A 26,717-nucleotide genomic window follows, 5' to 3' on the forward strand; every position below is an offset into this window, starting at 1 on the left:
AATTTCGATTGCACGGCACGTAATAAAGAATACACGTGCTACGAAACAACGAGCGGTTGCTAGTACCGCAACTATCACGACAACTTTTTCTTCATACGACGAGATGAGAGAAAGAAGTAAACGAATAATGGGGGTGGAAGGTTGGGAGGGTTGAGGGAGGGGGAGGGGAGGGGGGATATACTGGGAAGGATTGTAATGATAGGAATTGAAATAAAACAAAATCAACAACGTTTCCTTTCTTTGAGGAAAATGGTCGGGGTGGAAGGGGACGGAGGGGGGTGGGTGGGGGGTGGTAAATATGACGAACGAAGTAACCGAGGAAATAAAATTCAATGAAATTTTCGTCGATCGTCAAAATTCCGTTTTTATAAATTTTCGCGAGGAAAATTATCCCCCCTTTGACTTAGGGTGGGGGGAGAGGGGATGAGGGGAAGCCTTCGAGTCGTTGAACAAATAAAAATTTCAAATCCGATGAAGAAAATATTCTACGGCACGGATTAAAATTAACAACGTGGTATCCTTGAAATAAAAAAAATTCGTCGAAAAGAAAAGAAGACAACAGAACAAAACAAAAATAAAAAAGGAAAAAAAACAATTCATAAACTCGGCTACTACGATATCGTTGGTACGAAATGAAAAAAAAAAGGATGAAAAAACAAAGGAAGGAAATAAGGAAATGAAAAGGGAGTCAAAAAAGTCTTCGAACATTCGTTCGAAAATCATTTAGTCTTCCATGATGATTTAACTGTTGATTTTCTCTTTCTTAAGGGTTCCAAATTGCTCCAGCATGGTGTGCAGCCCTTCGGGAATACGTCCGTGATCCAATTCGTGTCCCCATTGACGATACTGCAAAGGTAAACACGAATAAAAAAAAGATACTATTAGAAGGTTTGATTTCTTTAGCAATCGAACAAAAGATTGGGGATAGAATTGCATCTCGTTTTCTCGTTTCTATTTTACCTAAACAGGAAGGATTTCATTCCACTGGGATTAAATTGAACTTCGAAATGAATTATCCAATAGGATTTGGATACTTCTTTGAATTTGGAGTATTTAAAAAGTATTTTTGTGTGTTTTCTTTTTGTTGCTTTTTCCGTTAATTCATTTCCGTCATTGATTTTCTCACTTAAATTCGTTATTTGATTTTATTCGTTCTTACTTAAAGTTTCGTATCATTAACACTTTGCACTCGAGCGGCGCCAATATGGCGCCCGGTTGATTTCAAGTGTCAACTCGCGCGGCGCTGCTGCAGCGCCCGAGTTATTTGAAATCTTAAATCAAGCGACTTAGCAAAACGACACAAAAGGGACTGCAAGGTTTGCTTTGACCGTAACACGACTGGAGGTAAACAGGAAATTTCGTATTACTGTGATACGTGTCCTGATAAACCAAGAATGCATCTTGGCTATTGTTTCACTAATATCACACCAAAACAAATTACAGAGTTAGTATTTATCAAAGTTTGTTTTTTTTTTCGACATATAAATGAATAAACTGATGATATTTGATTATTTCTATACGCTTGTTTGTTTATAAATGTTTTTAAAGTACCCGTAAAATGTCTACTTAAATTTGGCCGAAATTTCCTCGAGTTGCTGGTTCGCGCAAGCGAGAAAGGCCTCGAGTGCAAAGGGTTAATTTGCAGGACACGTAGTTTTGTACATTTATAAGCCTCAAGCATACTTGCAAAGGACAAATATATAATAATACGATTCGATGATCAGAATTAAACGAACGAACACGGACGGGCAAGTAGAGTAAGCGGAAAGTAATTCCCATTTACACGCCACCGTTTTCTAAATTGTCGGTCCAATTCCAATTGGGGAATTCGTCGTGAGAGTTTCAGGGCTTTGGTTCTGTAGGTAAAATGAAATACCGTTATCTAGTTAAAACAGATCGAATTAACGTTGACGTTATTTCACATGAAAGATAGAGGAAAATGAGTAAGACACGTAACGGAGAAAATGAAATTTACGATATTCCAAAATCGAAATCTACCAACCAAGTTTTACTTTATTCTACGTATGTGTATGTGTATAATATTTCTATACGTGTAAAATATTATACTTACAACGAATAAAATTGGAATATGGAATCGGTTAAAACATCGGAAAACATTTTCAAACGTATTTTTCTGTCAGAAAGGGTGAAATATTTTTCCAGAGAAAAAGAAAGAGAGAAAGAGAGAGAGAGCGAATGAATTTAGGATAAGAGATGAAAAACAGGAGAGGCTTGGTCTTCTATATAAAAAAAAGTTTGCACTTCTACGAGTTACTTAATTACACAAAAAAGATGGACGAAGTAATGGCAGTGTGGTGATCGTGGTAAAAGAGGAAAATTATGGGAAAGAAAGTTACGAGGTTATGGCATTTCCGCGGAGAATTCCTGCATTATCACCTCTTCCTCCTCCTCCTCCTCCTCCTCCTCTTCTCTTCTTCTTTTTCCTCTTCTTTCTCATCTCTAACGTATTCCATAAACGAAACTAACTCGGCGAAAGTTTTAGGTGTAATTTTACTTTTTTTTTTTTACTTCTTCTTCTTCTTCTTCCTCCTCATCTTCTTACGTTTCTTTTCTCTCCTTACTTTTTAATATTTTTATTCTTCCCTCTCCTTCTACCTTTCTTTCTTTTTTTTCTTTTTTCGAAAAATCTCAACAGAGGAGATTTATGACGCGATACAAAGACTTTACGCTTGACTTTAACTTCATCCCTTGGCTTGGTTCCTTTGACAAAAGAAAATGTAAGAGAAATATGGTCGAAAGATGGATCGAGTTTTCGCGTAATTAAAAAGCATCCCCCTCCCCCCACTTTCTTCCCCCCAGAGATCTATTAAATTTAAACCTATCTTACCGAGTTATACGACGAAGATATTAACATTTTTCTTCTTCTTTTTCTATTTTGTCTTTTTTTCTTTCTTCTTTTTTTTTCTAACAGAAAATTCAAAGAAGGAAGGACGACTGATACACGTGCGTTGTTCGCGACACGTACAAAGGATCATTATTATCGTCATCTTATATTTCTTGTTCTGTGTAAAATAAGATTCAGGATAAAAAGGATAGGAATGTTGAGAAAATAGAAAAAAAATCGTAGGAATTAAGAAAAGAAGAAGAGGATTGTGACGAAACGTAACGCACCATTTCGAGCTCCCTTCTTAGAGCTAAGACAGCCTTTTCTCTGTCAGCCACAAGTTCTTCCAGGTACTGATATCTCAATTTTTTTCGAGCACGGCACTCCCTCGCACTCTGTCGACTACGTTCTGCGAACAAAATAATCCAAAATTAATATAAAATACAATCAAATCTTTGAGCCGTTTATTTTGAAAGTGGCCTAACTCCATATAACCTTAAATTGAGATATTTAAAGGTTTGCGTTTCAATGCAATTAAAAATATACGTAAAGAATAACAATGAGTTATGTTGCTTAAGTGTATCTAAAGGTGTTCAATTTACAGTTCCTATTAAAATAATGGCAATTATTAAGTGAATAATATGCGTTTTCTTACCAAGAATGGAGTTAGCCACTTTCAAAATTAACAACCAGATTCGTTATAAAATTTGAAGGAACCGAAGTCCATTCAACATAATTTAAGATGCTTCAAATTGCGAAAAAACAATACTTATTTTATTTTACATATCTTTATAACACTTTAAAAACATAAATTATGCGATTCAAAATATTTTACAAACATAAATTACAAAACAATTTTCTACTCATCTACATTTTGTGTATGTGAAAGGGATTTAAAGAAATCATGATGTTCCGGTGGTATATATCGTAATAAGTCAATTATGTCCTTGAATTTTGCGGTTGTAATTTGTCTTATATTTTTATACAGTGGTGTCAATACAATATTTTCGAACTTTCTTGGTCTACCCGACGTGGTATTAAATTCAGGACTTTCAAATTTTCGTTCTCATTCATTGATGTCTTATAGAAAATCTTATTCATTTTTGACAAAACGCATCCAACATATTTTTAACCAGTTTATTGGTTCTCCGTTAGAATTCTTACCCTTTTAAAAATTGCGTCTTCTAAAATTTTGTTGATACAAAATCTTCTTGTCTCATTTCATGTACAATAAAGTTATTACCTTTCCGACACTTTTTGATAATATTGTAATACTCTCGGGGGACAAACAGTAAATTATTTTTTTTTAATGCCATTTCTACCACACCAAAATCTCTACTCCTAATGGAGTTAGGCCACTTTCAAAATAAACGGTTCAGTGATTCAACTAACTCTGAAAACTTATGTGTCCAGAATTACCGTTTACTCGGAATATAAAAAATCTTAAATGCTTTATTGATAGATAATTTGAAGCTGTACATGTTACCGTGGGTAACCGGAAAAAATGAAAAATGGAGTTAGGCCACTTTCAAAATAAACGGCTCTTTAATCGTTAAGTAATAGAAATATTCAAATACAAATTTCCATGAACAAATGAATGAAAAATAATTGATTAAATTAACTGATTTTAATAATAAATTAAATAAATGAAATAAATTAAATAAAAATGTACAAATATTTCATTTTGAAATAAATTGAATTCATTTCCAATACGAATAAAGTATAATCAATCTTGTATCATTTGAAATTTCTTCTAAACGTAGATTTAAATAAAACAAGAAATAAAATACGAAAATTAAATAAATTAAATATATTGAATAAATAAAAATGTACAAATATTTTATTTTAAAATCGATTGAATTCATTTCCAATCCGAATAAGTATAATCAATGTTGTATCATTTGAAATTCCTATAAACGTAGATTTAAAATAAAACAAAAAATAAAATAAAATAAAATACGAAAATTAAAAAATTAAATAATAATTGATTAAATAAAATGTACAAAATATTTTATTTTAAAATCGATTGAATTCATTCCAATCCGAATAAAGTATAATCAATGTTGATCATTTGAAATTCCTAAACGTAGATTTAATAAAAAAAAAAAAATAAAATAAAATCAAATACGAAAATTAAATAAATTAAATAATAATTGATTAAATAAAAATGTACAAAATAATCCATTTTGAAATCGATTGAATTCATTTCCAATCCGAATAAAGTATAATCAATGTTGTATCATTTGAAATTTCCTATAAACGTAGATTGAAAATAAAACAAAAAATAAGATACGAAATGATCGTACAAATAGATGAAACATTCGGAAGCATATAATGGTAGAAAATATCAGCTAGTTCAAGGGGAGTTGCATAATCGTGCATTAAATACGATATTTACTTGGCACTCGACCTAGCTAACCCTTTACTCCCAGGACACGTGCTACACGTGGTGTGCTGAAAAATCCTCTTCCTTTTTTCCTTTTTTCTTTCTTTTTTTTTTATCGAAAATGAAAGTCACGATACCATTTTGAAATACGTTTTTTTAAACGTCGTAACATATAAAATAAAAAAAAAGAAAAGAAACGAATGAACGAAAGAATGAAAGAAAGAACATCTTTTTTTTTTTTATCGAAAATGAAAGTCACGATACCATTTTGAAATACGTTTTTTTAAACGTCGTAACGTGTAAAATAAAAAAAAAAGGAAAAGAATATTTAAAAAAAAGAAAAAAGAAAAGAAAAAACGAATGAACGAAAGAATGAAGGAAAGAACAATAGAGTCATTTTGTAAATCCTCTTAAATAACGATATCGATGTCATTTGGCAACAGTCGAGAACTCGCATTCTCTCCTTTCTGTCTTTCCTTTTTTTTTTATTATTCTTTATTTCCTTCTCTCTTTTTCGAGATAATAGAGAGATTCAACAACGATACGAACGTACGACTACGACCGTTCAGTGGAAATTGCAAATTCCTTTTTCACCTCGGTGCAATAGCAATAAAACGCTTTATGATCGAGAACGGACAGATATTAACGTACCAACCTGACTTTTTATAACACACTGTAAACGTTTACTTCATAATACTTTTCATTTCTTACTATCAACGTTTTTCTACGGATGATCCATACGAAAACATTTTTCCACTATCGACGTAAATTCGTGGAAAGACAAAATATAATAAGGGCTTCTATCTGTTCAATTTTCTTTTTTTTTTTACTGACATTCGTATATCGATGATAGAAAAATTAACGGCGTACAAATTTAAAAAAAAAAAAAAGATATTATTATTATTAAATAAACAATATATTATTGTAAATAATATTATTTATATTATTTAAAAATATTATATAAATAAATAAAATTTATATTTATATTATTAGTATTATATTATTATTATTATATTATTATATTTTATATATAAATAATTTATAATATATATTTAGTATAAATATATTTATAATTTTTATTCTTATTATTATTTATTTTATTATATATGATATTATATATAATTATATTATAAATATATATTATTAATATAAATTATATTATTTATATATACAATTAAATTATCTTATAATATAAATATATTAAATAACATTATTTATATTATTTAAAATAATATTATTTATATTATTTAAAACAATTTACATTTATATATATATTATTATATATTATTATTATAAAAACAAAAAAAGGTTTGGAAAAAAACGTGAAAAGTATTTTAAATTCTGTAAGTTATAAAAATGTATATAAAAAAAAAGTTAACGAATATACGTATCTAAATACTTTTTATATATTTTATCTGAAAAAGACAATGAAAGAGAAAGAGAAGAAAGATATAGAAAGGAAGACAATTACGTAGCACGAATACCAAAGTCGTAAACCGAGCTTAAAGTTCGCAAACCAATTCTAGCATCCTTTTTCTGTTTCAACTTCATGAGGAAACTTAAGAGAAAGGAATAAGATGTACGAGAGAGAGAAAGAGAAAGAAAGAAACTGAAGTAAGAAAACTAAATATAAAGAGAGAGAGAGAGAGAAAGGTAGGAGTCTTATAAAAGTGACGGAAACTTGAAATCAACGATAAGAAAAACATTAAAAAGAACACGTTATTCCTTTTATATTATACGTTGACGTTCATTGTCGAGAGATCAACCGCAAGAAGAATAAAATTACAAAAGGAAAAAGATAAATATAGAAATAGAAAGAGAAAGAAGAAGAAGAGGAAGCCACGAGAAGTGTGCGATAACGTTGGATAAGAAAAGAACAAAAATTAAGAGAGAAAAAAAACGAAATTAAGGAAAAAACAAAAAAAAAAGTAGAAAAGGAGCAATACTAAATAGAGGAAAAGTAGAAAAAAAAGAAAAAAGAAACGAAGGAACGAAAGATGAGAGTGGAGCGTGATTATAAAGTTTCCTCCGGAAATAAGAGAAGTACGCGTAGCAGAAATAATCTTGGGAAATTACTCGGTGCCATGGTCCACAGGGGGGTACTCCCCCACCCCCACCCTTCTCTCCCACCCTCTCTCATTCTCTCTTTCTCTCTCTCTCTTCTTCACACTCTTTCTTTTTCGCAGACACTAATATAAAAAACACCGAGCGTAAGACACAACACAAGTGAGACACAGGGACAACCCTAATACCACCACCAACCAGTACACCAAGAGGTTCGAAGGTCTTTTTCTTTCCTTTCAGTTTTTCCTCGGTGCCTTTATCCTGACCTAACCGTCCTGGCAAAATAGTGAAATTGCAAAATACAACCTTTTAAAGCCGAACAGCAACAGCAACAGCAATAGCCACCACTGACTACCGTTGTATCTTCACCCAACACTCCCCCCTACCCCCTTCAACCCCATCCACCAATCTAAAGAATACAACTGCTGCTGACATCGAAGACGACATAAGAAGACAACGGTTTGTTTTTTTTTCATTTGCTGCTACTCTTTTATAACATCTTATTTCTTTCTAAGATTTAATTTTGTTAATTTTAATTTGTTTTCTAATTTTTTAATTTTTTTTCTCTTTGTTTTGTTTCTAATCATATATTTGTTGCTTTGAGCCAATACTACTACTATACAACATAAGAAAACAACGGTTTGTTTCTTTCTTTTGCTACTACTCTTTTATAACATCTTATTTCTTCCTAAGATTTAATTTTTGTTAATTTTAATTTGTTTTCTAATTTTTTAATTTTTTTTTCTCTTTGTTTTGTTTTTAATCATATTTGTTGCTTTGAATCAATACTACTATACTATACAACATAAGAAAACAACGGTTTGTTTCTTTCCTTTGCTGCTACTCTTTTATAACATCTTATTTCTTTCTAAGATTTAATTTTTGTTAATTTTAATTCTTTTTTTAATTTTTAACTTTTTTTCTCTTTGTTTTGTTTGTAATCATATATTTGTTGATTTGAGCCAATACTACTATACTATACAACATAAGAAAACAACGGTTTGTTTCTTTCCTTTGCTGCTACTCTTTTATAACATCTTATTTCTTTCTAAGATTTAATTTTGTTAATTTTAATTTGTTTTTTAATTTTTTAATTTTTTTTTCTCTTTGTTTTGTTTGTAATCATATATCTGTTGCTTTGAGCCAATACTACTATACTATAGAACATAAGAAAACAACGGTTTGTTTCTTTCCTTTGCTGCTACTCTTTTATAACATCTTATTTCTTTCTAAGATTAATTTTTGTTAAATTTAATTTGTTTTTTAATTTTTTAATTTTTCTTTTTCTCTTTGTTTTGTTTTTAATCATATATTTGTTGCTTTGAGCCAATACTACTATACTATACAACATAAGAAAACAACGGTTTGTTTCTTTCCTTGCTACTACTCTTTATAACATCTTATTTCTTTCTAAGATTTAATTTTTGTTATTTTAATTTGTTTTTTACTTTTTTAATTTTTTTTTCTCTTTGTTTTGTTTTTAATCATATATTGTTGCTTTGAGCCAATACTACTATACTATACAACATAGAAGACAACGGTTTGTTTCTTTCCTTTGCTGCTACTCTTTTATAACATTTTATTTCTTTCTAAGATTTAATTTTTGTTAATTTCAATTTGTTTTTAATTTTTTAATTTTTTTTCTCTTTGTTTTGTTTTTAATCATATATTTGTTGCTTTGAATCAATACTACTATACTATACAACATAAGAAACAACGGTTTGTTTCTTTCCTTTGCTACTACTCTTTTATAACATTTTATTTCTTTCTAAGATTTAATTTTGTTAATTTTAATTTGTTTTTTAATTTTTTAATTTCTTTCTCTTTGTTTTGTTTGTAATCATATATCTGTTGCTTTGAGCCATACTACTATACTATACAACATAATAAAACAACGGTTGTTTCTTTCCTTTGCTACTACTCTTTTATAACATCTTATTTCTTTCTAAGATTTAATTTTTGTTAATTTTAATTTGTTTTTTAATTTTTTTAATTTTTTTTCTCTTTGTTTTGTTTGTAATCATATATTTGTTGCTTTGAGCCAATACTACTATACTACTATTATAAAACCAGTATAATTTTATCTACTTTCTATGCGTTATTACTATTTTAATGATAAGTTTAATAATAAATACATCATTTTAATTTCCGCTTATTAATGGCTTAATTAATTCCGTAATTAATAGCTTTTAGGGGAAGCCTAGGCTTCTAGGGTCAATAAAATATTATTAAATAAATAAAATAAATAAATAAGACTGCGTCAGGTGAATCCTGATCCGGTATTATAAATATTCATCAGAAAAAAGAATAAATATTCCTAACGGTCTCCTCGAGCTAAAGAACTTTTCTTGATCTTTTCTATATTTGTATTTTTCTTTTCTTTCTCGTAGGATTGCAATAGCAATCAGTGTGTAACCGTGAGGAGAGTCTTAAAAATCCCTGAAATTCTTCTATTTTACAACCAACTACGATGACACGCGTTCTCGCATTTACTTTCCTTTTATTTTTCCTCATTGTTCTTTTCTTACCCGTTTTTCTAAATTTCTGCAATTCTTTTTAACGAACGAAAATCAACATGAATAATAAAATTGTTGCCAAAAAAAAGAAAAGAAAAATAAATAAATAAATAAATAAATAAATAATTTATTTTAATATCTGGGAAACATATTGTAATAATGCAATAAATAAATATAATATAATAAAAATATTATAATATAATATAATAAAAATAAATATAATATAAAAAATAATATAATAAATATAATATAATAAAAAATATAATATAATAAAGTATAATGTAATAAAGGATAAATGTTAAAGAAAATATAATAATATATAATATAAATGTGTAAAAGTATAGAGAGACGTAGTGATACTAAGAAAATGTTAAACCGATCTTACCCAGCTTGGTTTTCATGTCCACCTTGTCGGACGCCTTCCTTCCAGGCTTGCGTCCCCTCTTGCCCCCCTCTTTCCGATCACCGCGAGATCCCGCCTGTAAGGTAAGATAAACGATAAATAAATCCATAATGTCAACTGAAAATGTGTACTTTCTACACAACGTACAAATCTTCTATTATCTTCGACCGAAGATCCTTCCTCCTTAGATTGACAAGCACGCTAAGTTTATTTTAGATAAGACCGAAACTTTTAACGTTTCATTTTATTTTTGGACAGATTTTATAAATCATTAAAAGTCAAACAAAAAAAAACTAAAATAAAATAAAACAAAAAAAAAAGGGAGAAGAAAAGAGTGTTCAAGTTACGTGAATTTTCAGCACGTACGTGCGTATCTGCTTTTAAGTCCCCCCCTCCCACTCCCCTCACCAAAAAGAAACTAAACTACACGTGATAAACTAAACTAAACGCGTGTGTGCGTATAATCCCCCCCACATCACACACACATTTACAATCGCCTGTTAAAATTTAGCCGTCCCTAAGGCATCGTAGTAGTAGTAGTTGTGTTACCGGATATATATGCACGTACCGTATCGTACCGGTTTTAGCTATGCATACGTTCAAGGGGTGACAAAATACAAATTCCTTTCTCTCTTTTAAACCATCCGCTCTGTGTTTACTTCCGACCTCTTCTACCTCTTCTACCATCATTCCTCTCTCTTTCTCTCTCATCTCAATCTTATCTGATATTAAATCTCCTCGGAAATGATCTTTCTTCCTTGTTCTCTCTTCTTTCTTTCTCTTTCTTCCTTTCTATTTCTCTCTCTCTCTCTTTTTCCTTCTCTTTTTCGACCAACACCACTTCCGTTTTCTTCTTTGCTACTAAATCTCGCATATACGAGCAACCATTCTCCCAACGCCCCTTTTTCCTCCTCACCTCTCATATGTGTTTACCTACTTTTATATTTTTTTTTTCTTTCTTTCCCTTATTTCCTTCCTTCTTTCTTATGTACACGACATCTTTACGAATATTCCTACATTATTAATAGAATATTGTATAAATATATATACTATATTATATATAACAATATTATATAAAAATATATATAATATTATATAACAATATATATGAGATGCGAGCGCCTCCAAATCAAAAGTTAGATAGGCATTCGTGAGGAGATTGGACGGTGGGTCCTGGATAGCTCAATGGGTTAAGTGCAGTCGCCCGGAAAGCGGAAGACCGGGTTCGAGTCCCGGTCCTCCAGTCAGTCCAACCGCCCAATTTTTTCACGAATCCTACATATATATATTTAATATTATAATATATTAAATATTATATAAAAATATATAATATTTAATTAACAATACATAAACAATATATAATATTTAATTACAACATATATTTATTATATTTATATTATATGTAATTATATATATTTAATATTATATATTAAATATAATACATATATATAACAATATATATATATATTTTAAAATATATAGGTGAGAATATATTCGTAGGTAACAAAGTTGGATCGAGTAAAAAGTTTCTTCATATTGTTCTGGTAAGTAGATTTAAGATCCCATAACTTTGATAATTTTAATCGAATCCGAGAAAACTTGCGTATAGTGGAAAGCTGATATATATAACATAGAGTAATTTGAAACAAATTTATTCAGTCAAAAGTTATCGCGTCTTGAAAATGAACGGAGATGAAGTTATTATTCGAAGCATTTTCGAATGTTGTTTATGAAACAACAAAAAAGAAAGAATTCGATTCGAGTTAATAATAAATATAATTTAATTAAGATAAGGGACAAATCATTTCTCAATCGAATCTGCATCTATACAAGAGGAAATTTCGCATAATTTCCAATTAATCATGTTACATGCTTCCTTACAAATCTATGCATCACGCAATACAAATATTATTCGTTCATGCGTATGCATATTAGTTGTATACATATGCATATATATATGTGTGTGAATATATAACAATAAGAGAACATACAATGTGATTACTATCGCGTAATAGTAAATACCAAGAGATAAACCAATGCGAAAGTAAAGATCATCAAATTAAAACCCACGGTTTCGCGAAAACACGAATTCGAATTTGTGGTATTGTTTTAAAAATCTTTCGAGAATCAAAGTGAAAAGAAATTTATTGAAAAATGCAAGTGTCCTATACGAACGACAGAAGAATACTGAGGAATAAAATTGCAGAAAGTATTTTTAAGAACTTCCTGACGAGAAAAAAAATTGTATTATTTAACCTCAAATGGATAATGTTAGAAAATGAAAGATAATTAATCATACAGAATTGAAAAAGAATTTCAAACAAAGATGAATCTCATCTAGGATATGATAGAACAGAATGTTTAACGTTGCAAATTGGAAACAAAGTTATCTCCTTCTATCAACTCTTCTAATGTTTTCATTTTTAAGCATAGAAAAAAAGGAAAAAGAAGAAGAAGAATTTCATTCGTATAAACTTTCGACAAAGTTACGATGAATAATATTGCAATATTCCAATGATCCTGACAGAGTTTCGTCTAAGGAATACGCAAATCTGTCAAACTCTCTGCTATTGACATTTCGTTTCTAAATCTATCACGACTCCTACGTTTCGATTTCTTCTTCTTCTTCTTCCTTCTTCCTTCTTCCTTCTTCCTCTGTTTCTGACAGTTTCTCCGATCCTTCGCGTAATAGTAAGTGGTACGACATAGTACAGAAAAGAAAAAAGAGAAAGAAAAAAAAAGTAACAGAAAAAGAAAGAAAATTTCTCTCCCTCATCCGATTATTTTGTTCATTTCCAAACGAACAAGTAACCCTCATTAAGCATCCAATCCAATCGTACAAATGATAAACGTATACGACGATAGGATTAAAATAAATTAACCGAATACGGTGTACCGGCACGAAACATTTTACGTGCGATTTAATCGATGAAAAACCATTTAGTATTTAACACTATCAAATTATTTTTTATGTATTTATTTATTTAATAAAATATTTTATTGACCCCCTACAGCCTGAGCTCCCTAAAGGCCATTAATTACAGTGTAGTACAATATAATATATAGGTGAAACAAAACGGAAATTAAAATTATTATTAAAATTATTAAAATTATTATTAAAAAAAAAATTATCATAGCAAATACTTAGAAATTATTTCATAATTGATATTAATTATTGAATGCACGTAACTATACATTTGTTTTTACTTAAAAGAAAAAAAAAACAACAAAAAAGAACAATTTTCTTTTTTATCATGCGAACGAACGCGCACGTATCCGTGAAAAGAAAAATTAAGAAAAAAATAATTAGAAAAACTTTAAACCGACACCACAAGTCGTCGTCGTTCTTATATCACCGGATTTCGTAGAAACGGAAGCGAGGCCACCACCAAGCCACGATGGGAAACTTGCTTTGTCTACGTGTAATTTCTCGAATGGTTTCGAACGATTCCAATCTTACGATTGTTTCTTCTCACGTCCATGAAAGAGGTCGTTTACTTTGCGTACGTTATTTTCTCTCTCTCTCTTTCTCTTTACGATACTTAGTAAGGATCCTCGCAAAGCTCAATTTAATCTGGTGACATTAACCCACTGCGTTCCGCAACCACCTACGTGCAACACTTTATAAACAAACGTAAAACGTTGCATGCACGTAAAACTCTGTACCACCATGGTGCATCTCTTAATGTGTGTTACAGTCCCATTATCCTACGACTATGCAACTAAATCTAAATACGTAAAACTGTACATAGGAGAGTATAACTTATATATATATATATATATATATATATTATTAATATTATAATATATATTAACTTATATATTATATCTATAATACTTATTTATTACTTATATATATATATTATATATTACTATAAATAATATATATAATATATATGTAGGATTCGTGAAAAAAATCAGGCCGTTGGAAGACTGACGGGAGCGGGACTCGAACCCGGATTATTTCCGCTTTACGGGCGACTGCTTTTTAACCCATTGAGCTATCGAGGGCCCACCGTCCAATCTCCTCACGAACACCTATTTAAGTTTTGGCTTGGAGGTGCTCGCATCCCACATATATAAATATAATATAATATAATATATAAATAATATAATATATATATAATATAATATAATATAATATAATATAATAATATAATATATATATAAATATTAATTATATAATATAATATATATTTTATAATATATTTAATATATTTATAATATATATATAATATATAATATATAATACATATATATATATATATACATTACTTATATATATAAGGAGGGGGAAGCGAGAATGTCCCATTTAAGTTGACAACCTTGAATATCTTTCTTATTTTCCACGACAAAGAAAAATGTTTCAGAAGATAATGACGCGGATATAAAATAAAGGGGATATGATGATGATGATGATGATAAGATTACGTGGTTATATTGTTCTTTGAAATATACAAATCATTCTTGTACTTATTTTTTCTTTTTTTATATTAATGTAATATTAAATTAGTTGAATTTAAATATTACAATGAAATCATATTGAACGATTCTACATTAAAAGTGATTTTATTTATTGGATAAACGCTTGAAATGTTTGAATTATATTATTTCGTTGTATCTTGCTGATTTATTTTTAAATATTGTTATCATCAAAAACAGAAAAGATATTTTATTTTAGCTGGTCAAGTTAAATCGGATACTACTACTACGTACATGTATACTCGTTTAGTATCCACATCCACATATTTGCCATTCACACACGTATTACACGTTTCTCTAACGTTTGTATTTTACGATGCGAGGAAATATACGATGCCTTTAACGGAATCGTGACGAAGCACGCGACCGTCTGGAGTATCTTCGTGAACGTTAACGCAACAAAACTCTGGATAAATCCATTAGAAAAATCTTTTCTTCATAATTTTTCATTTTTTCTTAACATCGAATAAATCGGAAAACAATATTGAAACGTTGCGATATTCCATTAAACCTACAAATATTTAAAAAAAAAAAGAAAAAATATATTTAAGAACAAATTACTACACGTACGAATCGGAAGAAACATTAAAACAATTTTTTATCTAACGCCAAATATCGAAAAATAGATGATAAGCTGGATCAGTTTAAATTTTTGATTCAAGTCTGTTACATAATTACTGACACACGTATATCCCATTATTTTTAATGTATACGCATATTCACACTTGTATTGAATATTCATGTGTTACGTGTAAAAGCTATTTTAATATGATTTACGTACAATAATTCTGTTAACGAACGATATTTTTATCTGTTTATTTTTCATTTTTAAATTGTACGAAGGAATTTGTTCTCTCGAAAAAATTCTTCTTGTCACGAGGAAACACGTGATTTGAATTAATTTCTATTAATAATTATTATTAATTAATAATAATTAAATAATAAATAATAAATATATATAATAATAAATAATAAATAAAAAATTAATAATAATTAAATTTAATTAATAATAATTAAAATATTAATTTCTAGATAAATCCAACTATCTGCTATACTTGTACCATAACATGGTCTTTAAATACAACAAAAATATTCGTAAAATGTGTGAATTTTACGAAGACATTTCCGTACCTCAAAGATATCGAATATGATTTGAAAATAACGGATGTCCGGTTCGTACAATGCATCAATAACCTGTCGAGTATTAAAGCAAAAATTTTCCCAATGATGGATCGCATTGAAAATATTCGATAACCCGCTTCCCCCCCCCCACAATGTTCACCAAAATACCTCGTACCTTTACATTTTTTCACTGGGGCGTGATTAAATCAATAGTTCATGATGACATTCCTTCCTATAACACCGAAAAACGTGATTGAACATCTACGGATACCGGTTACATTGATTTTCTCAAAGAAAAGAAAAAACATTTCTATCAAACTTATTTGCAACGATTGGTTAACTTCCGAAAAATGTATTTTTTATCTAAAATTTGATTAAAAAAAATCATAGTACAACAGTTAGGTTGAAATAAAACAAAAATATTAATTATATCTTTCATTGGTATCGTTGAAAAAATCATTTATGAAAAATACAATTATTTGAGAGATATAAATAAATATAAATAAATATATAAATATAATATAATATAATAATAATAAAATAAATAATAAAATAAATATAATAATTATAATAAAAATATATATAATAAAATTTGTTAGAATTAATTGCGAAAAAAAAAAAGAAAATGAAATAAAATCACTCTAAAATCCCCGATTTGCCAAACGAATTGTCAAAATTACGAATAAAACAAAAGTAATACAGAAATAAAGTATAAAGTATATAAGCCGTAGTCAGAAAAAAACTGAACGATAATGCTCTTACTTAGTGTCCATTGATGTTTTTTCGTAACAACGAGGAGATATAACGTAGAAATAACAGTTTCGAAACAGTTAGAATTTAAAAAACAAAAAAAAAACAAAAAAGAAATTCATTAAACGGACGTATATTTCGTTTAGGGAAAAGCAATTATAATCGCAGAAAGGTGCTTTTGTTATTACCGAATACTTCATCGGGGGTTTACGTTATTTTATACATAAATCGTGCATTACCGAATAAATCCGACAAACGAATAGTCCAAGTTCAAAGGAAACAGTTTTCACATTTTCCCTTTCCACCATACTTTTTCTTCTTTTATAATCCTCCTTCTTTTTTTTCTTTTTTTTTTTTTTTTTTTATTTAAATTCTGTTTAGCAACAACACAACCACCGTACGTCATAAAAATCTCTCTTATCTCGCGTATGTGATTTTTCGTAAATGAAAAAAATTAAAGTTAGAAAAAGAATACAGAAAAAAAAAGAAGAAAAAAAAAAACTATGAAATGCGTGTAAATGAAAACGCACGAAAACAAAGGGAGAGGATAAAATAACTAGGAAAATGAAAGGGTACCTCTAATAAACATCCTCGGGATTCTAATTTTCCTGTTTCTATCCACCCCTTCCCCCTCCCTACTTCCCACCCCCTCCCATGTTGCTTCGTTTAAACGACTTTTAGACGATCATCTTTCAAGCGGAAACCTTTTAATTATGTAGCTATGAAACGTTCTCAACGAAGCTTACACCCTGTCACTCCTCCTCTTCCACCCTCTTCCACCCTCTTCCGCATCGACCCTTAACCCACCCTCCAACCCCAATATCACCTACTTAAACTACCCTTCTCTATCCACCCGCGGGTTATTCTCGAATTTACGAGAAAATAAATCCCCCACCACCCCCCCAGTTCGCAATTAATTTCTCTACGCAACAATCTTAAAACATAATTACGATTTCGATGAAGCTTCTTTCGATAAAACCGCGAAACTAAAACCCACTCCCGTTCATTTTTCAGATTAACTATTCGATTAAAATTACTCCCCCCCCTCGTTTTCTTATTTTTTTTTTTTTTCAAATATAATATTCACAATCTCGAATCGTACAATTCTCAATTTTATTTGACTATGATTTATCATACTTTTTATAAAAAATAAATTATGCGTTGGTGTTTTCTAGAATTGAGAAAATAAAAATAAACAAAAATGATTGTTTCTCTTAATATTCAAACTCGCGATTATATTTTCTTCGTTAATCTACCTAATCTAATTCTAATAATTAAATAATAATTTAATAATTAATATAATTAGAATTATATATAAAATTAAATATAATTTAATAATTAAATAATAATTTAATCTACCATGACGTTACATTTTTAAACTACGAAATCAATGGCATCGATAGAAAATAAAGAAACAACGTGGAACAATTTTTGTCATATTATATACTTACTAAAAATAAACAACAACAAAAAATTGAAGAAAAAGGGTAACGCAACTCGTAGTCAATGAATCTTAAAGGGATTTTCAAAGGGATCGGAATGAAGGGGGGGGTGACTGGTTCTGATTTAAAAAAGAAAAAAAGTTAAGAGAGGAAAGAAAAAAAAGGGTTGACAAAAAGAATCCAAGGGTCCTAGTTGGAAGCACGTTCGCGCGACTTTTCTCGGGCCTTGCGAGGAAAATGCGTGCCGGGGCATAAGGAAGAAGGTAAAAATGTTCTTTCTCTTCTTGAATTTTACATTTTATTGTTCGTGAGTTTCTGGCGAACGGAAAAGAAATGGGAAGGTGGGTGAATGAAGCGAATGAATGAACGGAACGAAGACCTAGGAAACGAAGAAAAGGGGATGAAAGAAAAGGGGATGAAAGAAACAGAAGAATTGTAGGAAAGAGAGAGAGAGAAATAAAAATGGAAAGAAAGAGTGAGAAAGAGAGAGGAAAAGGGTAGGAGCGTAATTTTCCGAGTACCGTCTCTCGTTACTCTCTCGTCACTCTCTCGTCACACGTACACACCCACCTACTCACCTACACACACACACACACACACATACTCTCTCTCTCTCTCTCTCTTTCTCTCTTTCTCTGTCTGTCTGTTAGTAGCGGCGTGTAACAATGAAAAAGGGTGGTGGCTTCGTGAACACAATGGCTCGAGCGAGCAAAATCATCGTACGCGGCACGAAAACCGCGTACCTTGCCCAACCGAGAGACTCGTTCGCGGAAACGAAACGAAACGAAACGCGGCGATGCAACGACGACGACGACGACAACGACGAGTCACGGATATGAACAGAGAAGAACGAGAGACAAAAGAAAGAAAGAGAGAAATAAAGAAAGAGTGAGAGAGAGAGAGAATATGAAAATTATTTATACACCGACCGGTTTGACTTGTTAGACTGGAAACATTTTGATTAGAATATCCTAATCGTTTTTTTCCCCCCCCGAACAGAATAAAACGTTATTCAAGAATAAAACATCAATAATAACATCAATAAATAAAACATCGAGAATTAAAACATTATTCTTGAACGTGTCGAATGATTACGAAGATAAAACGGATGCCCAACGTAAATGTTCTTCCTTGATTTGACGAAAATCAAACGATATTACAATTTGAAGATTTTCTAATTTTCTGTTTTTATCTTTTTTTTTTTTTGTGTAATAATTTTTCCTAACAACGAATAAAATCTTGGAAAATCGATAAAACTATAAATCTGCGATCTCTTTACATTGTCTCTCTCTCTCTCTTCTCTCTTTATCTTTTTATTTCTGAAAAATGTTTCTCTTATTAAGGTAGATGACAGAGAGACTTTTTTGAAAACCCTCGTAATGACCCAGATTTGTAAGGAGATGTGACGAGTTGTCGGTGACAAGGTAGGTACCAAGGGTGCTTGTCAACTTACGTTTCGTTCCTGTTAAAGAAGGGACCACTCATGGGTAAACCAACACCTGAGGGCTACACACTACAGAAAATGGTAACGATAACGACTACGATAACGCTTAGGACTATACACGATCGTCCGAACTTGAAAAAGGATTTTACCAAACGAGAATCGCTTTTCTACGTGCAACCCCCAATAACATTGTTTTTCTCTTTTTCTTACTCGTACAATATTGTTCCAAACAACGAAAATGGAATTCGATTATAATTCATTCAAATCGCAAGAATCTTTATTTTTGTTAATAATTTAGGACTCGTGAAAAAAATCTGACCGTTGGAAAACTGACTGACCGGGATTCGAACCCGGATTTTCCACTTTCCATTTTACACTTTTCCGACTGCCTTTAACCATTGAGCTATCCAGGGCCCACCGTCTAATCTCTTTACGAATGCCTATTTAAATATTTGGCTTGGTGACGCTTGCATCTCGCAATAATTCGATGTAAATATCGAATATATATAAAAGCTTTCTTTGTTACATATTACAAGTTTTTCTTTCTCTTCCACGCCAATGATTACGAAATGAAATTCACGAAGAAGAATACGATTTTAATTATTATAATTATCGTCGTTTGAAGATCGACCAATAATCACACAGAGAAAGAGAGAAAGAGAGAGAGAAAGGGAGATAAGATATAATATTTCGTTAAATATAGACAAGTAGTAGTATTTTCATCATTTCGACAGAATTATTTCATCATCTTATGAAAAAAAAAATAATCCTAATTATTATTATCATTATATATATCATACTTTCATATAATCTAATTTAAATGTTTCGACAATCTTACCAAAGATTATATTATTTTTAATATTATATTAATATATTATTAATATATTATTAATTATTTTAATATTATATTATTATATATTAATTTATATTATTTTTAATATAATATATTATTAAAATATAATAGCAAAATGAATCTTTTTTTAAAAAATCGTTAGATAATGAACAACAACTCGAACATTTATTTCTTTTTCGTAGCTCGAGGAAACCTTAAAAAGTATCGATTATTCTTTGCATTCTATTCACCAAGTCGAGTCTTATTTCTTCGTTCGAACGATAATTTACTTAAAAGAAAATCAAAACTAGAGTCAACCTTGAGGCGAGTCGTTCGTTATCGTCGTAAAAGGAAGTCTTAGGTAAACGAAAAGGAAAAATCAAATAAAGCGAAGAAAAAGAAATATAGAAGAAGAAGAAGAAGAAGAAGAAGAGTAAGAAGAAGAAGAATAAGAAAGAAAATTAGTAGAAAAAATAAGACGTAATAAAAAGAAGAAGAAAAAGAAGAAGAAGAAGAAGATCTTTCGATAGGTCGTACTAGAAAAATATTTCCCGTTAAAGCATCGTTGTACCAACGTAACAACCTTTGAGGGAGTTAATTAATCATAGCAGGAACGATACGCTGAGAGAGTACCAAGGACTCTCAACGTGTAATCGAGTACAAAGAAGAATTATGTTTAAGGTTATCATTAGTCGTAGTTAGTGGTGTATGTGTGTGTGTAGTAGATGTATCTATGTATTATTTATTACATATATAAATTTATATTTATATATATATATAATGTATGTCTAACAATAAACAATCCTACATTTGTTTTTCAAATTAATTGCTTTAAATCTTTCAAGGAAAAATAAGAAAACAAGATGGCGGATTAAAGAACGTGTAATCGAGTACAAAGAAGAATTATGTTTGAGGTTATCATTAGTCGTAGTTAGTGATGTGTGTGTGTGTGTAGTAGATGTATCTATGTATTATTTATTACATATAAATTTATATTTATATAATGTATGTCTAACAATAAACAATCCTAAATTTGTTTTTCAAATTAATTACTTTAAATCCTTCAAGGAAAAATAAGAAAACAAGATGGCGGATTAAGACAACGTGTAATCGAGTACGAAGAAGAATTATTTTTAAGGTTATCATTAGTCGTAGTTAGTGGTGTGTGTGTGTGTGTAGTACGTGTATCTATGTATTATTTATTACATATATAAATTTATATTTATATAATGTATGTCTAACAATAAACAATCCTACATTTGTTTTTCAAATTAATTGCTTTAAATCCTTCAAGGAAAAATAAGAAAACAAGATGGCGGATTAAAGAACGTGTAATCGAGTACAAAGAAGAATTATGTTTAAGGTTATGATTAGTCGTAGTTAGTGGTGTGTGTGTGTAGTACGTGTATCTATGTATTATTTATTACATATAAATTTATATATATATTTATATAATGTTTGTCTAACAATAAACAATTCTACATTTGTTTTTCAAATTAATTGCTTTAAATCCTTCAAGGAAAAAATAAGAAAACAAGATGGCGGATTAAGAATAAAAAGAATATAAAAAGAAAGTATATTATTTGAACTTAAAATCACGACATTGTAAATGAATAAAACAATACGATGAATAAAATGGAATGAACGAGTAGGAGAATTTCTTAGATTGTCCCGTTATTGCGTTCTCCTTCGATGGCCACCATAGAAGGGGAGATCGTATCAAACCCTGCCCTATCACTGGATAAATTCCTTTCTTCATTTCACAAACAAACAAACTTTATTTCTATCATATACACGCCTAACGTTTCTTTCCTTTTTTCTTCCTCGAATAAATCGATTTATGGTGTGTAAAAGCGGAACATTAACGCCGATTCTCGAAGCAGCTTCCTCTTTTCAACGCGTATCGAAACCCATAAAACGGCGTGTCGAGTTGAAACGCACGGATGCGTCGTTTCCAACGAGATGTGCATGTGCATTCTTCTATGTCCCCCCCCATATGCATGTGTACGGCTGTGTTCGTGTTCGTGTGTGTGTGTGTGTGTGAGTATTAGAGAATGAAAGGAATAAAGAGAAATAAGGGAAATAAAATTTAAAAAAAAAAAAAGAAAAAAAAGAAAAAAAGTAGAAAACACAATACCCGTATTTTAAAACACGCGATTCGGAGTAGAACGATTGTTAGAGCTGTGATTGGACGAAACTACCCTCCTCTTCATATCACCAAGAACAACGATGATGATGATGATGACTATAGACGACTACTATAACAAAGCAAAAGACACAAGAGAATTGCGCATTGTAAATGTTAGACGGTACTCGACGCATACTATGCGTGTAGAGCATTGACATCGTACCGGAAACAAATATATTTTGTATTTATCAAAAGAAAGTGTGGTAAATTGCCTTTAAAAGTATAACTAAGATATCATTTAAATATCATTTAAATATCATTTAAATATCATTTAAATACAATTTAAATATAATTATAAATATATAAAAATAGAAATTGCGCATATATACATATACATATACATATATATATAACTTAAAAAAATTTATATATTAAACAAAATAAAGAAATTAATTCGTGAAAAAATATAAAAATAATTTTACTAAAAATAATCGAGAAAAATATAAAATATAAAAACAAATTAGGGGATATCGATATACGGGTATGTGCGCATATGTAGATATGCTACATGCGTACGAACACACATACACGCGTACACACATATATATCGCATAAAAGTAGAGGAGGTGGTCATTCGAAAATAAAGAAAAATGTTGGGAAATTGGAGGAAAAAGTTTATAGGTCAATAGCCAATTTGATCGTAGAGAAATAGGAAAGTGAGTTCTAAGCTCTCCAGTTAGAAATATGAGTATATAAAAATATATATTAAAGAAAACTCACCGGTGCTACGCGTCGCGCGAGCTCCGACAACTGCGCAGTTCACGGGTTAAGAGGCTGCTTGCCTTTCAGGGACGTCTATGGCCGATACCGGCGCCCGTGACCGCCGATATGAACAATCGACGCTACCGCCACCTACACGATTTTTCTTAAAAGCTCACGATCTAACGAAGCTCATTCATTCGTTTACATTCGCTCAAAGCGAATCGCATTCAACTCCTTAAAAACTTAACCTAACAAAATGAATTTTTTAACGCTTCGCTTTTTCGATTTGTTTTTCTTTTTTCTTTTTATTTTTTTCATTTAAATATTTTCAGCAAAGAATCCTTCGCAATGACGTTGCACTCAAGTGCATCTCGATAGATTATTCTAGATAGTTCTCCTCGGATGTTTTCGAACGAAAATAAAACAAAAATCAAAAAATAAAAAACAAAAAAGGAAGGAAGATAAAAGAAACGAAAAGGAGACGAAACACGACACACACTCTTTGAATGCTATTTATAACGCTTATCTTCGTGCAACGAAGTAGAATAAACTTCGTAATGACGTATTAAAGCACACGATACACCACACAACTAACACGCACACATATCATCATGTTAATGCCATAAGCGACTACGTAAATCTTTTTTATTCATCGGCCTTTTAAATGCAACGTGGAATTAGTTTCCACGTCCTTGCATTTATTGCTAAGAGAGTTTAGATAGAATTCAATCGCACGAGTGAGTATCATCTCTGGAGACTAACGGGAAATTCTTTCCAAACAATAAACGTTGCATCGTATTCTCCTCCTATCTAGAGGACGATGAAAAAGAAAAAGAAAAAATAATAAACGCCGACACACCTATCAAAGTTAAAATCCAAGTTTTACAAACTTTCGAATCAAATAACAGAACTTATTGTTTAAATCAAATTTTTGTTAGTAAAAAAATCGTTCACAAATCGTACCAAATAATTCGGAAACAACTTCGAAACGTCAACTCGACTCCTATGATATGAAAGTACTACGTTGTAACAAAGAATACAGAAATGTCTAGAAACTAAAAGTATCCCTTTTTATCTAACCAGATTCATTTCAGTTTCTACCGCGACCACCAGTGGGCGATAGTAAGTAGATTTTATTTTTTGATAGTATTGTACCGTCATCGCGTTAAGTACATACTATCGCCTACTGGTGGTCCCGGTAGCAACTAAAATGAAACTAGGTCGATAAAGAAGGGAACTTGTGAGTTTCTATATACTTCTGTATTCTTTGGTTGTAAGTAAAATCTTCAAATGAGACATACGTCGTCAAAAACTTGATATACATTAAATCGAAAGATAAAAAGGAAGTGCTCGAATGATATAAAACTACAACAATGTATCCGTCGATAAGAGTAAGTCTATCGATCGGTAAATACCCACTATTAGTAACAGCACAAATATAATGAAAAGATAACGCTATCTTTTGCGAAGAATGCTAAACTACGTACACACGTGAGCATCGTATGACACATACATACAAAGAGATTCGTGAGATACAACGATAATACCAACGCCACTAAACATTGCGGGAACAGGCGCCTCCCATTCTACACACCCCTCCTCTAACAACCCCTTCACTCTGGTCTGATTCTAAAGATCTTGACGTAAACGAGCGATCGAAACAACGCCCCTCGTCCTGATCAAGGACACGAACCCGCCGAAACATTCTATTTCTTTCCCGCGCGCCCTCCTTGCACAACATGGTGTAATAATCTATGACGCTAATCAAAGGACATATATATATTTTGTTTTCTTTCTAAACTAGGATTGCATCATTATGACGTACTGTTATTACTGTTATTTCATTTTTATTTTTCGTTTATTCCTTATCTATGATCGACTCACCGTCTCGTTTTCTACTATACACATCGGCTCCACTTCCATGTTCCTCCTCGAACGAATTTCTATATCTTCCTTCCTCACTCGATTCACCACTCTCTTTCTCTTCACTCTTTGATTATTCGTCTTAATCCGATATTCCACTTCTTCAATAATATAGGTATCAATCTTGATTTAGTCGATCACTTTTGTCGTTAATTTTTCAATGTTTCTTCCGACATCAACGTGTACCAGCGTGTGTCTGTTTACAAACACTGCAAGGTCACCGCAATCCCCCCAGGCATCTAACTCTCGATGTTGGCTTGAGAAACATCGCAAATTACGTCATGAAAACCGACTGCCGCGACACCCGCGCAGAAATTGGCTAATCAGTTTTACAAAATCTACATTATCTACCGAGTGAGAAACAGACGGTGGCGCTAATAGTGGACAAAACTTAAACTACAATTGTCGCGTAATTTCAAATTATGTTTGGATAAATTATATTTGGAAAATCTATTTTAATTGACGCGAATGTAGAATGATGAGCTTGAAACATAAAAATAAATCGTTTAATTAACCTAAATGTACAGTTTTTAGTTATACTCCTTAAGAATCGATTTTCATATAAGGCGCCCGGTATGAAAAAAATATGAAGAGTCAAATTTAGTGATCGAATGACCTCGTCACGTTTTTTGTGCGCAACCTGTCGTGCGCATCTTTCACTTTTTTGTAACGTATGTGTGTATATGCGTGTCGAGCTTTTTAGAATTATTAATAGACGATTTCTTTATAAGTATCACCAAGTAAATATTATTCTTTATTCGTCATATGTGTGATGGTATGAGTATAGGTGGGTGAGAGAGTGTATCGTTGGACAAAAGAGAAAGAAATCGTTTCGTTAGATTTGAATGTTTGTTTAGGCTGTAAGGTTACACCGTCTGGACTTGTCGCCTTTGTGTGGCTCCATCGAAGTTTCAACCATTATTCAATGGAGTACACATACAACCATTGATGCGGTATTTTCACGATTCTTAAACCACGTATTTACAGACGTTTATGTATTGTATTTTAGTTATCATAAAATTCTTGTCACAGTGATTAATAATGACATTATTGATATAATTAATATTAAAAATGATAATAAAAGTTAAGTTATTCATTTAAATATGAATGATTATCAAGACGATTATATAATTCAAACGGTGGATAAGTAAGCTACTCGAGTGAGCCACTATAGTGGCTCATGGACCTGGAAAAAATATTCGCAAAAGCCACTTTAGTAGCAGGCCGGCTAAGGCGATATCGGTAATAGTAGTGTTCTACCTTATCTTATCGACCGTCGGTAATTGCAGTTTTCTACTTTTAAAACATCGACCGTCGGTTAGATTTCTAATTTGTTTATTCTACGCCGATAATATTTTATATTAAGGTTCCTGACGGTCAATATTATTAAGGTAGAAATTCTCATTAACAACAGCCGATGTTTTAAAATAGGAACCTACTATTACCGACGGTAGATAATATGAAAGTAGAGCACTACTATTACCGATATGGCCTTAGCTGGCCTGCCACTAAAGTGGCTTTTGCGAATATTTTTTCCAGGTCGATGAGCCACTATAGTGCGTGAGTATAATTCTTGTTTTATTTACACTTTCTCGAGTATGTTTTTCTACAACTCTCG

The 26,717-nt window shown here is 30.8% G+C and overlaps 1 protein-coding gene across 3 annotated transcripts; it reads right to left on the reverse strand.

Annotated features, from left to right (window-relative positions):
• Nucleotides 1–592: 592 nt before the first annotated feature.
• On the reverse strand, nt 593–25,367 carry LOC122517933 (REPTOR-binding partner). 3 transcript variants are annotated; one of them, XM_043636557.1, is made up of 4 exons: nt 25,061–25,362; nt 10,197–10,290; nt 3,133–3,254; nt 593–846 (listed from the first exon to the last, which is right to left on the reverse strand). In XM_043636557.1, exons 1-4 carry the CDS (start codon nt 25,097–25,099, stop codon nt 742–744), a joined length of 360 nt encoding a protein of 119 aa, XP_043492492.1. In that variant the 5' UTR covers nt 25,100–25,362; the 3' UTR covers nt 593–741. The 3 variants fall into 3 exon arrangements, with proteins under 3 accessions (XP_043492492.1, XP_043492494.1, XP_043492493.1); XM_043636559.1 differs by lacking the exon at nt 25,061–25,362 and adding an exon at nt 10,362–10,382; XM_043636558.1 differs by lacking the exon at nt 593–846 and adding an exon at nt 2,592–2,721 and having other exon boundaries at nt 25,061–25,367.
• Nucleotides 25,368–26,717: the final 1,350 nt, after the last annotated feature.

This window comes from Polistes fuscatus, unplaced genomic scaffold, assembly GCF_010416935.1.
Source record: "Polistes fuscatus isolate 324 unplaced genomic scaffold, CU_Pfus_HIC Scaffold22, whole genome shotgun sequence".
NCBI lineage: Eukaryota > Metazoa > Arthropoda > Insecta > Hymenoptera > Vespidae > Polistes > Polistes fuscatus.

What these genes read in the sequence shown, in the direction of transcription:
- LOC122517933 (XM_043636557.1), bottom strand. Translation starts at nt 25,099, where the DNA reads ATGGAAGTGGAGCCGATGTGTATAGTAGAAAACGAGACG. An exon ending in GTATAGTAGAAAACGAGACG is followed by an intron (nt 10,291 to 25,060) that starts GTGAGTCGATCA and finishes CTTACCTTACAG; the next exon opens with GCGGGATCTCGCGGTGATCG. An exon ending in TAAGAAGGGAGCTCGAAATG is followed by an intron (nt 847 to 3,132) that starts GTGCGTTACGTT and finishes TTACCTTTGCAG; the next exon opens with TATCGTCAATGGGGACACGA.